The following is a 16,047-nucleotide window of genomic DNA, read 5'->3' as shown; positions in this document are numbered from 1 at the left end:
CAAGCCACTGGGCTATAAAAAAGACATGAGACAAAACGAGAAGTGAAAAAGAATCAAGAGGGTGAAAAAACGCGAAGAATGTTGATGCAAAAAGCGGGAAGTTAAATTTAAAAGAAAAGCAAGAAAACTAAGATCTTCGTCCCTTTTTACTATAGAAATCATAATTAATGCAGCCTCTGCAGAGTAATATAACAGAAAGGTGGCCAAAGTTTGCGCTCGATACTCAGTCCGGTGCGGGTGATTTCTTCCAGTTCGATAAAAAACCTGTACATGCGCTTGCATTGGTTAAAAGTTCCGGATCTCGGATTAAGTAGTATGGTAGAATTCTTGGACATAAAAAGAATGTGCAATCTTTCAGATATGCACAACTTGCACATATTTTCTCCACTTATAGATGGCGTATATTTCTCCACAATTCTCTATTTGATTGTATGTGAATCATATATATAGTATATTATTCTACACCAGCTACATTATGGTTTCTTCAGTCAAAGAGGACGAAGATCTTGGGTTTTTTAAATTTTTCTTTCCTCTCGTTCCACTTTTTGCATCAACTTTCTTCGCGTTTTTTCCCTCTCAGTTGTTTTCTTCTCATGTTTTCTCATAATCCAGCGTCCTGGTTTTAAATACATTTAACCTTATGTATTAAATCTGAAAGATTGCCTGGAGGTACATGGCATGTTAGATAAATCTGCCAATTAAATGTATCACAAAGAATGAAACTATTAGTAGCTCTTTTGTAATTGTGTGTATTAAATGATATATCGTTACGACACCGTGCGAAATGCTTAGCAGTATTCCGTCTGTTCTTGCGTTCTGAGTTCGAATTCCGCCGAGGCCGACTTAGCTTTTCATCCTTTCCGGGTCGATAAAATAAGTACCAGTCGATGGGGTCGATGTTATAGACTTACCCACTCCCCAATAAAAGCATAAAAACTGCACCCCTCTTCACAGCTATGTCGAGTCAATGTGGCAGAGTAGGCTCATCAAACCAGTATGAACCCAGGCTCAAGTTCACGGCTTCCGCATTGGACTCTGGTTGGCTGAGAGAACAATGTTGAAGCCTTCGTCCTGCAGTGGACTGAACATAGGCAATCCACTGCAATTCATATAAATATATGTGTGTATGTAAATACACACCCATGTATATAAATATATATCCGAATAGATATAAGGCAGGATGTGTGTGTGTGTGTGTACGTAAATGTAGTTTATGCACGTCCACAAATTAGCACGTATGTCGCTCCAATTTTAGGAGGAGATTCGGAATGACCCTATGTGCATTTTCGTCAACTTTCTCTCTCAGAGGTACCCGCGTATACCTGTAAAAATCGATTTTCAACCATAACTTTTACCAATTTCGAAGTTTACGCCTGAAGGAGAGAGAGAGAAATTGTATGTTTGTGAGAGGAGGGTGAAGGAGAGTTACATTTTGTTTGCAGCGTCTAACAAAAAAAAAGTAGGAGAGGGCGCTATTTCTTAACAGTTGTGTGGTAAGCAGCAAACAACAGGCAAAAAGAAAAAAACGCAGCAAACAACAAGCAAAAAGAAAAAAATACCTTCTCTCTCTCTATCACTCTCTCTATCTCTCTCCCTCCCTTACACACATGCCAGTTATCTCTCTTTCTTTCTTTCTTTCTTTCTTTCTTTCTTTCTTTCTTTCTTTCTTTCTTTCTTTCTTTCTTTCTTTCTTTCTTTCTTTCTTTCTTTCTTTCTCTCTCTCCTTCTCTCACACACACAGCAACATTACACAAAAAAACACATGTTGCCAAAAAGAAATAGATGCTATCTTTTTATAGTGAGTATACGAGATAAAAAGTGTGGTGTGTATGTGAAGTTCTTTTGGTAGTGTGAGAGAGCAGCATGTGTGTGTGCGTAATGTTGCTGTGTGTGTGAGACAGGGAGAGAAAGAAAAAAAGAAAGAGAGAAAACTGGCATGTGTGTAAGGGAGGGAGAGAGAGAGGTGAGAGATAACTGGCATGTGTGTAAGGGAAGGAGAGAGATAGAGAGGGAGAGCGCGCTCTCTCTGTCTCTTTCGCGTTCTTTCCCAACACTTTTTCTGGAAACTGCCGAATTGATGTAAACAAACCCATGTGGTCTGATTTTCACGTTTCTACGTATTGTACTGTAAATCGCCATTTCCCAAATATATTTATTTTAGATCATTTATCCGTATATATATGTAAGGCAAGATGTGTGTGTGTGTGTGTTTTGTTGATATACGAGCAACACACACACATACGAACATGTATGCGTACAAAAAATATGTATACAATTGGTGTACATACGTGCGTGTGTGTATGTGTGTGTTGCTCATATATATATTTATATAGATGGGATGATAAATTGAATATTAATTCAATTTAAAACCAAGTGGCCTAGCATATAAAAAATCTGAAAATTCAGAAAAAATTGTATTACACGTGTATAAGGGATGACCACTAGGTGGACATCCAATATGTTAGAAAGAGGTCATCAACGACCCAACCACAAAGAAAAATAATGTTCTCCATAAAAATGAAAGCTATAAGAGTTTTGCGAGCGTTGATTATAATGTTAATTTCTAAAGAGGTTATGCTAGTAAGATTCCTGACGAAAAGAATGGCCTTATTTAAAAGTTTAGGAGATATAGAGGAGTAATAATTGTTGATATCGAATTGGAGGAACGAGAAGGAGATTTTGTTCTCCAAGGTGTGGAACCATGCAATGATCTCCCCGGTGTGGTACCATAGATTTGCATGTAGTTTCTCTTTGACGATTGGTATTATCTTGTCTAAAATATTTTTACTAATTCTTCCGAGGTCGGATTTTGTAGGGCATATTAAACTTTCAATCCCAATTCCACCGTCTGTAAATAGGTTTAGCTATCTTTTAGAATATGATACTACTAACTACCTATCCCAACTCCTCTCTCCCTTTATTACTGTCCTTGGTTTATCACCCATACCCCCACCACCTATATACTACCTCTGCGCATTCCTTCTTACTCACTAAACCATTTAACCTCATCCCCCCTCCTCCTTCCCTCACTTTACTCATCCTCTCTATCCAGTCAGATCAACTGACCATAAAAATATACCACTACCATTCTCCACCTGAATCTTTCCTCTATCCTCTTCCCATTCTGTCTTCAAGACTTGACCTACTTACCCTACGCACATTTCTCACTTGACTTGGGCATCCTTCAAGTAAACACAAGCAAAATACCTCGGACACAATGTGGCATATATTCACCTCTGCTATCTCAGCCTTTGGTGCAGCAACTATTTCCGGATTATTCCCACAAGGATTACTTTACACAAATACTTACTACCGGAATGAAACTACACTCCAAGTACTGTTCTCTCTTTCTTTCTTTTTTCAGCGCATCACGCTCACTATCACTTCATACTAAAACTCTCCGCCTATGGATATAATAATCGATTCCTTTACTATTTCTGTCTCCGATGAAGGGAAGTACTGGAGCTTCCCAGAAACAGCTGTAAGACTCTATCCATAAAATATATTTCCAGCCTTGCCATTGCTCTCTTTATCCTTTTATATATTTACACACACACACACACACACACACACACACACACACACACACACACACACACACACACACACACACACACACATATATAATTATAAATATATAGGGATCAGCATGAGATTGCTTCACCAACATACTGAAAATTTAGAAATAGCAGTCAGTATTTTCAGTATGTTGGTGAAGCAATCTCATGCTGATCCCTATATATTTATAATTATAAATGTTTTTATCGATAAAGGCTTTTTTGCATACTGAACTACTTGGCAAAATTGTTAATTATTAATTTTATTAACTAATTGGCTATTCCCTGTCCTATATCTGTATTTATGTTGTATATATATATATATATATATATATATATATATATATATATATATATATATATATATATATATATATATATATGTGTGTGTGTATATATATATACGACGGGCTTCTTCTACTTTCCGTATTCCAAATCCGCTCATAAAGCTTTGGTCGGCCCGAGGCTATAATAAAAGACTAACCCGGAACCATGTGGTGTGGAAGCAAGCTTCTTACAACACAACCACACACACACACACACACACATACAGACAGACACACACACATACATACACACACATATATGTATATACATACACACACATACTTCCCCACTCAAAGACGCAATAAATTAGAAATAAACACACCTCAATTCAATCCTTTTATACAGTCACATGTCATACTTCCATTGACACACAAGCGTACCCGTAGAGACACGCATCTGTGTAAGGGAGGGGGTATATATAACTCTGACACTCAGATGCTCTCTCCCCCCCCTCTTTCTCTCACACACAATGATAATTTCATACTTGTATGCACGCATATTCGTTACCCCCTTTTCCAAATTCACACCGTCTGACATTTGTCTCACTTGCATTCACACAAACACGCACTCCCGTGCGCACACACACGCACACATACACACGCACTCGCGCGCGCACACACACGCACACATACACACGCACACACACACACGCACACACAGACACAGACACACAGACACACAGACACACAGACACACACACACAGACACACACACACATACACACAGACACGCACACACACACATGCACTTTATATGGAAGCACACTGCCAGTTAGAGATAGATGCTCACACAAACATGTAGATAACTCCTCCCTAGCCATCTCTTCCTATTATCTTAACAAGGGCGCCGCTGTCATTATCTACGACAGAGTTATCTACCCTGACAGCAGAGCTCTGTCGTCAATCATCATTGCTAGTGACAAATGGCGTGAAATTCTCATAATTAAGATTGGTGCCAACTCCACTTAACGTGTCAGCCCTGCTGGTCCGAGAAATGTGTTGAGATATATAAGTACGTGTGTATATATATATATGTGTGTATACATACATACACACACGCGCACACATATATTATAGAGAGAGATAGAGATAGAGAGAGAGAGAGAGAGAGAGAGAGAGAGAGAGAGATAGAGAGAGAGAAAGAGAGAGAGAGAGAGGGGAGCAGTTAAAAAAGTTGTCTTGCATGCGTGTTGAATAATGACTGTTTAAATAAAACAAGTTGTAAGGGCGGGCGAGGTGGATAATGTTTATTTTAAAATTACAGTGGTTAATACTGAACTAGTTTCATGTTTAATAGACAAATTAAATAAATCAATTAAAAAAAATTAATTTACTTTAATTTTGTTACTATCTCCAGCAGTATATTCCCATAAATTTAGAAAAAAAAACATGTATAACTTTAAAATATATTTACCATTATTCATCCACAGTAATTTGTTATTCAACATACTCAAATGTTTTTCAAAATAGTTCCAGTTGATCCAATCAACGGAATAGCCTGCTCGTGAAATTAACGTGCGAGTGGCTGAGCACTCCACAGACACGTGTACCCTTAATGTAGTTCTCGGGGATATTCAGCGTGACACAGTGTGACAAAGCTGGTTTTTTGAAACACAGGTACAGCAGAAACAGGAAGAAAGAGTGAGAGAAAGTTGTAGTGGACAAGTACAGCAGGGTTCGCCACCATCCCCTGCCGGAGCCTCGTGGAGCTTTAGGTGTTTTCGCTCAATAAACACTCACAACGCCCGGTCTGGGAATCGAAACCGCGATCCTATGACCGCGAGTCCGCTGCCCTAACTACTGGGCCATTGCGCCTCCACTCATCAGGAATAAGTAACTAGATAATTAATCAAGTTTGAAGACATGTAAGAGAAAGGAAAGAAAGAAAGAAATTTTTGGTTATATAACGTTAGTCGTCGGCTACTCCATCAGCTAGAAATCACTTTTACGTTGATTCACATTTATATACCTATAGTGAAGGATGATGGGAGAATAAAGATGAAAGGTAGATTTGTCCAATAAATTCCGGGAATAATTACTAATAGAGGAAGAAAAAGTGTTGCCAATGACTTCATTCCTTATATCTCGTCTTATAGAGTTTCATGAAAGAAGAGTGAAATTTATGAGTGCATGAATGAATGGTACCAGAGAATTTATTTTATGTGCCCGAATTGTATGATTTAAGAATAATGATTCTTTAATGCATAAATTGCATTTGTTACTTATATCATTAGACCAAGAAATTTTATGATTAATGTTGTTATTCCTTAAATTATGTATATATGAGACTAGAGTAGTAGAATTTTAATATTTAATGTTAGTAAATGAATCTAAATGCGTTCTATATCTTTTTTTTGAATTCAACAGTACTACCTATATATGTTCTAACCTGATACTTATCTGATACTTATCTGTACATTTATATACTACATTTTTACAGAGGCAGAATCTTTCAAGCGGGCATAAATCGATTTTTCTACAGCTACATGATTTCCCTAATTTATTTTTGCTATTGTCTATATTTATGGAAGATGAGTTTCCATTATTCAAGGTTACCGACAAATTGGAGTTATTTTTATTATATGTTGAATTTAAGACCATTTCTTGGTCTTAAGCTTCAGTGTAGCCCATGTTGACGTGTATTCAAGTGAAGTTAGCACCCGTTCTGTCTCCATATGTGTGGTGGTCGTCATTGGAAGATCATTCATGAAACTCCTTATTTGATTTGCTGAATGCCTCAATCCATTCTTGGTCCTTGGACTTCTATATCAGCAACTATTGAAAAGAATGGGAGAAATTGTACAGCCAGTAATGATTACTTTCTCTAGGTCTTGCCACCTAGATGTAAAGTTGGTTGTTTTGAAGCGTAACTGGATGCAACCAAAGTAGCCGGTGATCATTCACTTAATATGTGGTTGTGTGACAAGAAGCTTGCTTCCCAACTACATAGTTACGGGTTCAATCCCATTGTATGGCACCTTGGGCAAGTGTCTTTTACCATAGCCTCGGGCTGTCCAGAGACTTGTGAGTGGATTTGGTTGACGCAAACTGAAGGAAGCTCGTCGTATATATATATATATATATATATATATATATATATATAAATTTATGTATATATTAATATTATCTCGGTTGAAAAACTTCGATAATGTAAATATGTTAATAGTTACCATGGATAGCAAAAATCACACAAAAAAACTGGGATATCACACCCGTTTAATAGGTAGAAATACCATGTTAAAGTGATGTATTTTGAGTAGATATGAAGAATAATAATAAATGGAGCAAAACGCATATAAACAATAAGTTCCTTTAATTCCTACATATGTTTCAAAATATATGTGCACTCTACTCCAAAGAAGTAAGAGGTGCTGGAATTGCACATATATTCATCGTCAGGGAACCAACAAACAAAAGCAAGACTTATGCTGAATGTTAAGGTTACGTGCGAGTTATATATAACATTATATAGCTAAGTAAATTACCGTTAGAAACAAGAACGCTGCTTTACAGGGAGTTATTAAGGGAGATAGGCTATGAACGCTATACTAAAAGTTTAAATTAGAGGAAGGCATAATGGACCACAGTAAAATCCAAAAATCAAACGTTAAAAAAATGGCAAACTAAAAACGAGAGGAGGAAGAGAGAGAATCCAATGATTCATTATATACTTTTATTTCTCCTTATGTAAAGAAATTAATATACTGAGGTAAACCTAAGCGAAGATTGTAAATATAATAAATTGATTAATTCTTTTGATGAACGAAAAATTATATGTAGACATAAATTACATTATTTATATAAATTTAGCTAACTGTCACTCTCTCTCTCTCTCTCTATATATATATATGTATATATATATATATATATATATATATATATATATATATATATATATATATATATATATATATATATATATATATGTATGTGTGTGTGTGTATACTATTCCTTCTTTACTAATTGTAGTAGTTATAATTTATATATTTAATTGTGTATTCATTGGTACGTTAATATTTACAGTAAACTTCAGGAATTAATATTTTAATGACACTATGATTTTTATGAAATTAATAATATTAATATTTTAATTAATTAATTTAATTATAGTATTTTAGCTTATTTCATATATATTATTTAATTTATGTATCTTAGTCTTATTCTTTAGACTCTATAATAACTTAGATTTTAAAGTTCCATAAAATGTTTACAATATAGTTAATTGTTCCATTATGATTTAAGTTATATATATTTTAATTTTCGTTCATGATTTCATAAATAAAACTTTCACTCAAGTTGTTATATCTCTTTATTCTATTCTTTTTCTTTACGCAATATCTTCACGCGACTTCTTTCTTATAATAATAATAATAATAATAATGTTAACTTATTTAGAAAGATTAAACATAGACCAAAATCCAACGGTCGTGTATCAAGCACTGATAATGGTAAACTTAAGTTTTTTATGAATAATAATGTAAGTTATAATTCCAATAAACAGGATAGTTTATAGTTCGTCGTTCCATATGAGAAACAAATTAAATCAAATTTAGTTCGTTTATTTAGGAATGTAGTTAGTAAATATTTTCCTAAAAACTCACATTACTATAAAGTCATTAACGCGCATAAGGTAAGGTTCGGTTTCTCTAATACCAAAAATTTAACCCAAATTATCGCCGCTCATAACTTTAATCTTTTATCCTCTAATTCTAGTCATGATTCTATTGACATAAATATAGAGAGCAATAATAATAATACTAGAGACACTGTTAAAGATAATTTTCAAGATCAAAAGGATATTGATAATACCAATAATAATTGTAGCAAATTAATAGAAATTTCTGAAGATAATCCTAATAAAATTAGATTCCTTAGTGCAAATGCTAAAACTAAGAACATTGTATATAGGTGTAATGTTGTAACGGATAAGAAGATTTGGAGTTATATTGGCGCTTCGTCACTTGAAGTCTCGAGAAGAATTTCAAATTATTACTCAACATTTAGGGATAGGAATAAACAAAATAGTACGGCGCTCAGTAGTTTAATTTGGCAATTGAAAGATGAGAATAAAGATTACTCTCTTGAATGGTTGATAATAGGTAAGTCGCTTCCGTACGACAAGGATAGAGATAGCTGTTCTTTATGTAACTTGGAGTTATTTTTCATACTTTTTTCCAAGGGTCATTTAATTAATAAAATTACATTTAAAGCTTTTCTGCATATGTATAGACATACATTTGCATTCTATGAATAGGAAATATTTATATATTTTACTGGAATTAGGTTTGTTGCATGGCTATGAGAGTGTATATGTATGTATGTATACATGTATATATATATATATATATATATATATATATATATATATATATATATATATATAACAATTGCAGCGTGGAAGGTGTTTATAAGCCATTTAAAATAACACACAAAATCCGTTAGACTCACTTCAACATTTAAATTTAATTTGTCAAAATATTTTCGTCGCTTTGAGACCGCGACCTGTTCACTGACAAAATTCTGAGATGCAGCACAGAATTTTGTCAGTGAACAGGTCGCGGTCTCAAAGCGACGAAAATATTTTGACAAATTAAATTTAAATGTTGAAGTGAATCTAACGGATTTTGTGTGTTATTTTAAATGGCTTATAAACACCTTCCACGCTGCAATTGTTTTCGTTCCAGCACACGATCTCAGATCAGGTCACTTGCTATGCAAGTGAATCTCCGTAATATATATATATATATATATATATATATATATAATATATATATATATGGATATATGTGTGTATGTGTGTGTGTATATATGTATGTATATGTGTGTTTGTATGTATATGTGTATATGTATATGTATATGTGTGTATGTGTGTTTATGTAGGTATATATATATATGTGTATATATGTATGTATATGTGTGTATAGACGTATACTTGTGAATTTACTTTTTATTTGTTATTTTTTATTTTTATATATATATATAGGCGCAGGAGTGGCTGTGTGGTAAGTAGCTTGCTTACCAACCACATGGTTCCGGGTTCATTCCCACTGCGTGGCACCTTGGGCAAGTGCCTTCTACTATAGCCTCAGGCCGACCAAAGCCTTGTGAGTGGATTTAGAAGATGGAAACTGAAAGAAGCCCGTCGTATATGTGTATATATATATATATGTGTGTGTGTTTGCGTGTCTGTGTTTGTCCCCCCCCCCCAACATCGCTTGACAACCGATGCTAGTGTGTTTACGTCCCCGTAACTTAGCGGTTCGGCAAAAGTGACCGATAGAATAAGTACTAGGCATTCAAAGAATAAGTCCTGGGGTCGATTTGCTGGACTAAAGGCGGTGCTCCAGCATGGTCGCAGTCAAATGACTGAAACAAGTAAAAGAGTAAAAGATATATATGAGGGACTCTAAGGTTAGACTACCATAAAAAAGCACATTTTTACCGAACGCTAGCTACTTGATAAATTCTTGTAAAAGAATTCGTCCTATTATTGAATTTAAATATATTACCAGAATATATTCAGTACTGAATTTATTCTGAGAAAAAAAGCATATTTACCGCGATTCAATTCGAAATTCCCGCCACTTACATAGGGAAATAGCGATGAACAGTCTTCTATATACTATATTGGATACACGATGTTCGAGTGGTATGTTGATTTTCTGTTTACCTCTATTTCTCTTGACCATATTATACTGATGAGTAGAGGTTGTATAATACTACAATAACTACGAAATCATGATCTATAATTTAGTCTGTTTTTAAGGGGTTGGCTTTGAGAGTTGCATTTCCTCGCGTTCCGTAAAAATGTGCTTTTTTATGGTAGTCTGACCTTAGAGTCCCTCATAGCGTGAGGCATTATTGTATAGTAATGCCCTTATATAAATATAAATATATATTTCGGGAATAAATGATGGATTTTTTCCCTTATGAGGTTTTTTCACGCTAGCTACTTGATAAATTCTTGTAAAAGAATTCGTCCTGCCGGCCACTCCTTGCAGCAACACCTGTCCGTGTTTGGATTGTCCATGCACAGGCGCATCCGGACTCCCGTTTGCGCCGTGAACAGGGATTAATCTTCTCTCTTCGCTCCTTTGTGCCATATGGGCTCAACTCCCCTCCCCTCTTCATCTAACCCCCTCCTCTCTTCATCTAACACCTCCTCCTGCCTCTCTCCTCCACCCTCCCTCATACCACCCATCTCTCCCCCTCCCCACCCCTCCTGCTCCGACTCCTACTTCTTTGTACGTCTCTTCACCTCTCTTCACTCCTACTTCTCTTCACTCCTACTTCTCTCCACTCCTACTTCTCTTCAGTCCTACTTCTCTTCACTCCTACTTCTCTTCATTCCTACTTCTCTTCACTCCTACTTCTCTTCACTCCCACTTCTCTTCCTACTTCTCTTCACTCCTACTTCTCTTCACTCCAACTTCTCTTCCTACTTCTCTTCACTCCCACTTCTCTTCACCCCTACTCTTTCTCTCCTCTCTCTTACTCTCTCTCACTCTCTCTCACTCTCTTCTCTCGTACTCCCCTCACTCTTACTCTCTACACTCTTACTCTCTTACTCTCTCACCCTTACTCTCTCACTGTCTTCTCTCTTTCCCTCTCTCTCACTCTCTCTCACTCTTACTCTCTACACTCTTACTCTCTTACTCTCTCACCCTTACTCTCTCACTCTCTTCTCTATTTCCCTCTCTCTCACTCTCTTCTCCCTCTCTCTTTCTCTTCGTCTCTTTCTCCCCCCATACTCACCTTCCCCCCTCTCACATCCACCTTCCCTCTCTTATACCCACCCTCTCTCCTCTCTTCCTCTCTTTCTCTCCCCTCCCATACCCACCTTCCCTCTCCTACATCCACCTTCCCCTTCCCCTTCATCGTCAACACCCCCTCATAAGCTCATCCCACCACACCCCAACACACTCCTACTCTACCTTCCCACTTCACCCCATCCAATTCCTTACACCCCCTACCCACATACCCCTACCTCTACCCCACCCTCAGCCTAACCCACACTCCACCCATGCCTTCCCCACCTCCCAACACCCTCACATCACATCACACCAATACCCTCGCATCACACCACGCACACACTACAACTGACCAACTCCTTTCTCCCTTCCCCATTTTCACACTACATACGTCAAGATCACCAGCATTCTATCTCCCCCACACACAGCCCCTCGTTCTTCGATCACCGTTTGTTATCTCCCCCTTTTCTTAGCTCTCCTGAACAAAGAATTTCTAACTTCCGGTCAGCCATTATTATGATTGACCGTTGACTGAACACTATTCAATTTTTTTCCTCCGTGTTTTTCTCCTTGTCTCCGTATTCTTTCTGTTGAAGAGCGTAGCTCGAAACGTCAAAGACTTTCCGTATTCCCGAGCGTCATACTAATACATCCTTTTGTTATTTACATCACCTGTCCTCGTCTGTTGTTTTTTTCGTACATTCTCCCATATATATATATAAATATATGTATATTTGTGTCTATGTGTATGAGTGTATATATGTATATATGTACGCGTGTGTATATATGTGTATGTATGTGTATGTATATGTGTATTTATATATATATATATATAAATGTATTTGTGTATGTACGTGTATATGTTTACATGTATATATGTATATGTATGTATGTGTGTATGTATATATATGTATATGTATGTATATGTATGTATATGTGTACATGTGTATATGTATATGTATATGTATATATATATATATATATATATATATATATATATATATATATATATATATATATATGTGTGTGTGTATGTATGTATGTATATGTATGTATGTATATATATGTATTTATATATGTATATATGTATGTTTGTATGTGTATGTTTATGTATGTGTATGTATGTGGGCGTGTGTGTATTGTGAGTGTGTGTGTGTAGATGTATGTGTGTGTATGTGTGTGTGTATATATATATATATATATATATATATATATATATATATATATATTTATGTATGTATGTATGTGTGTATGTATGTGTTTGTATTGTGTCAGGTCAGTTTTGAGTGCTACTGGTAACATGTAACCCAGTACAACCTGTTGCATGGTCGGGCCGTCGGCGACTAAACCGGCAATTCCACCAAGTTTCCTTGGTGAGGAGGGTGTTTATTGGACACCCTGCGGGATGAAAAACAAAACCCGTCAAAGGGCGGTGGAACTCTTGCGAGTCAACGGCCATCCAATATGTGTCTAGTTACGTATTTACTCTATATCCCCACTTTTTTTCTCACTAATTTTAGATATTGTAAATTTTTAGTTTGCTCATTATATATATAAATAAAAAGAAAGGAGAGAAGAAAGAGGAAAAGAAAAGAAAGGAAAAAGAGAAAAAAAGAAAAAAAGGGGAAAGAGAAGAAAGGAGAAAAAAAAACAAAACATTTTATGTTTTTTTTTTCTTTTATAGTTTGCTCATATTTTATGTAAATTTTTATAGTTTGCTCATTATATAGATTTTTTCATGTATTCCATATCGCCATATCGTATATTTTATGTATATATTGTATATCAACTTTATTTATTTATTTATTTATTTATTTTATTTTATTTTCATTTTTATTTTTTATTTTTTTCTCCAGCTTAAGGCTGTTTTTATTTTTTTTTATCCAGCTTAATGTTGTTTTTTTTGCGCGGGGACATAGAAATAATCAGACTGAATACCTGATCGCGCGGTTAAACCATTGGGAGTGAAGGACCCCTAGCCCTTGTTAGGGCATCCTTCTAGGAGAAGGCAACTGAAGCAACTGGGATAACTCCGACATAAAACCTGCGGCTCAGTGGTTACCGATGATGTTGAATTGTTCTTCTTTTCGGGTTATGGCTACTGTTGCTTAGTGAATGGGATTGACTCAGTGCACAGCCTTTCCTCACTTTAAAAAAAATCTTCTTGCACAGGCACTGCACGATAACAACATGGATTGATTGATTAATCAATTAACTAATTGATGATTGTTGATAGTGCCGTGAGTCTCAACCGAATGGCTGGCTGTAGCCTTAAAAAGCAAACAATCAATGATGTACCAAAACAGTAAAAACATAAATGGCAGTAAGGACTCTGGAACCACATCAGATGAAAGAGTCTGGCCCGGCAGGGTATCCAGAGCATCACAGTCTGAACCTGGCCATCATCATGCTACTGTGATAGAACCAAATAAAATACTGAATATTGGCTGTTGGAATGTACGGACACTGCTTGACCGCAAGTCCTCAGAATGTCCTGAACGCAGGACTGCTCTTGTTGCGAAGGAGCTTCGACGCTATGATCTTGATATCGTTGCTTTGTCTGAGACGAGACTGGCTGGAGATGGTCATCTTACAGAATCTTGTGGAAAATATACATTCTTTTGGAAAGGGAGAGATGAAGAGCTTAGAGGAGAGGCTGGAGTGGCATTTGCTGTTAAGACTACTCTTGTGGACATGTTGGAAGAATTCCCAGTCGGGATTAATGAGCGGCTTATGTCCATAAGAATTCCTTTGGTTAAAGGAAATTATGTGACCTTGGTGAGTGTGTATGCTCCAACTATGTGCTCTACTAATGACGAAAAAGTTTCTTTCTACCATGCTTTGAAGGGCATTATAAGAAACATCCCTAGGGCAGACAAAGTCATCGTACTGGGTAACTTTAATGCTAGAGTGGGTAGGGATTTTAACACATGGACAGTAATTGGAAAGCACGGGGTGGGAAAGTGTAATAGTAATGGTATGCTTCTGCTGCAGATGTGTGAGGTGCTGCGTCTGTGTGCTACCAATACCATGTTTCAGCAAAAGAATAAGTTTAAGACCACATGGATACACCCTGCATCTAAAGAGTGGCATATTCTGGATTACATCCTTGTTAGGATGCGTGACAGACGTGATGTGCGGTGTGTTCGTGTTCTTCGTGGAGCTGAGTGTTGGACTGACTACCGCCTGGTACGTGCAAAAGTTAAATTAATCACAAAACGTAAAATCCGGGCTGCAGGTATTACCCTGCTAGTCTTAGTTGTAATGGCGTGAAGAGAACTTTACGAGAGGAAATGAATGTTGCAGATTTTGGGGAAGATTGGTCGACCCTCAAAAAGTCAGTTTATGATATAGGCAGGAAAGTTCTGGGATTGATACAAAGAAAGCATCAAGATTTGGTTTAAAGAAAATGATGAACATATAGATGATTTATTGGCTGTTAAGCAAAGCCACAGGAGAGAGATGTATTACATAGAGAACTCAAGGATGTGAAATCACGTGTGAAGCGGAGGCTCTCTCAAATGAGGGATACCTGGTGGAGTAAGAAGGCTGATGAGATACAGGCGGCATCGGATTCCAATAACACAAAGCTGTTATATGGTCTCTTGCGAGAAGTTTATAGACCGACTTCTTCTCTGATGACACCACTTCGAAGCAGGGATGGTAAAGAACTTCTTCGTGATTCAAAAGGAATTCTGCAAAGGTGGCAAGAACACTTTGATGAACTCTTGAATCAGCAGTCTATAGTTAGTGAGGATGTTCTCAATCGCATCCCTGAATTACCTGTGAGAGCAGCTCTTGCAGAACCACCTATGTTGAAAGAAGTCGCGGTGGCTGTCTCAAGGATGAATAATGGGAGGTCTCCGGGTTTGGATGGCATTCATGCAGAGTTGTTGCAGCATGGTGGTGAGAAACTTCTACAGAAACTTCACTCTTTGTTTGGCAGGATATGGGATAGTGAATCTGTACCTGAGGACTGGAGAGATACAGTAATGGTGGTCTTATATAAGGGAAAGGGTAACAGGAATGATTGTAGTAACTACAGGGGAATATCATTGCTTTCTGTCGTAGGAAAGGTTTTATGCAGGGTACTTCTGGACCGTCTGTTCAAACACGTTGCAGATTGTGTTCTTCCAGAAAGTCAATCTGGTTTTCGTGTGGGACGCGGCACTGCTGTTGTGATCTTCTCAGCTAGACAGCTTCAGGAAAAGTGTGTGGAACAGGGTCTCGATTTATATCAGGTTTTTGTCGATCTGACAAAGGCCTTCGACACAGTTAATAGAAAAGCACTGTGGAAAGTCCTCCAGAAACTTGGTTGTCCTAAAAAGTTCCTTGCTGTGGTTAGGTCTTTTCATGAAGACATGAAGGGTAGGGTTAATGTTAGAGGTAAAATGTCGGAGCCCATTTCAATAC

At 36.8% G+C, this 16,047-nt stretch overlaps 1 protein-coding gene across 1 annotated transcript; it reads left to right on the top strand.

Annotated features, from left to right (window-relative positions):
- Positions 1 to 13,926: 13,926 nt before the first annotated feature.
- On the top strand, positions 13,927 to 14,907 carry LOC149137136 (protein CFDP2-like). The gene has a single exon (XM_089338592.1). It carries the CDS (start codon positions 13,927 to 13,929, stop codon positions 14,905 to 14,907), a length of 981 nt encoding a protein of 326 aa, XP_089194718.1.
- The last annotated feature ends 1,140 nt before the right edge of the window (positions 14,908 to 16,047 follow it).

Source organism: Octopus bimaculoides, chromosome 2 (genome assembly GCF_046866305.1).
Source record: "Octopus bimaculoides isolate indiv1 chromosome 2, ASM4686630v1, whole genome shotgun sequence".
Taxonomy (NCBI): Eukaryota; Metazoa; Mollusca; class Cephalopoda; order Octopoda; family Octopodidae; genus Octopus; species Octopus bimaculoides.
The sequence above is the reverse complement of the archived record's forward strand: the minus strand, read 5'-3'. Positions and strand labels throughout refer to the sequence as shown.

Bases quoted from the DNA above. Each gene is read 5' to 3' on its own strand.
- LOC149137136 (XM_089338592.1), top strand. From the start codon at position 13,927: ATGTACCAAAACAGTAAAAACATAAATGGCAGTAAGGACTCTGGAACC.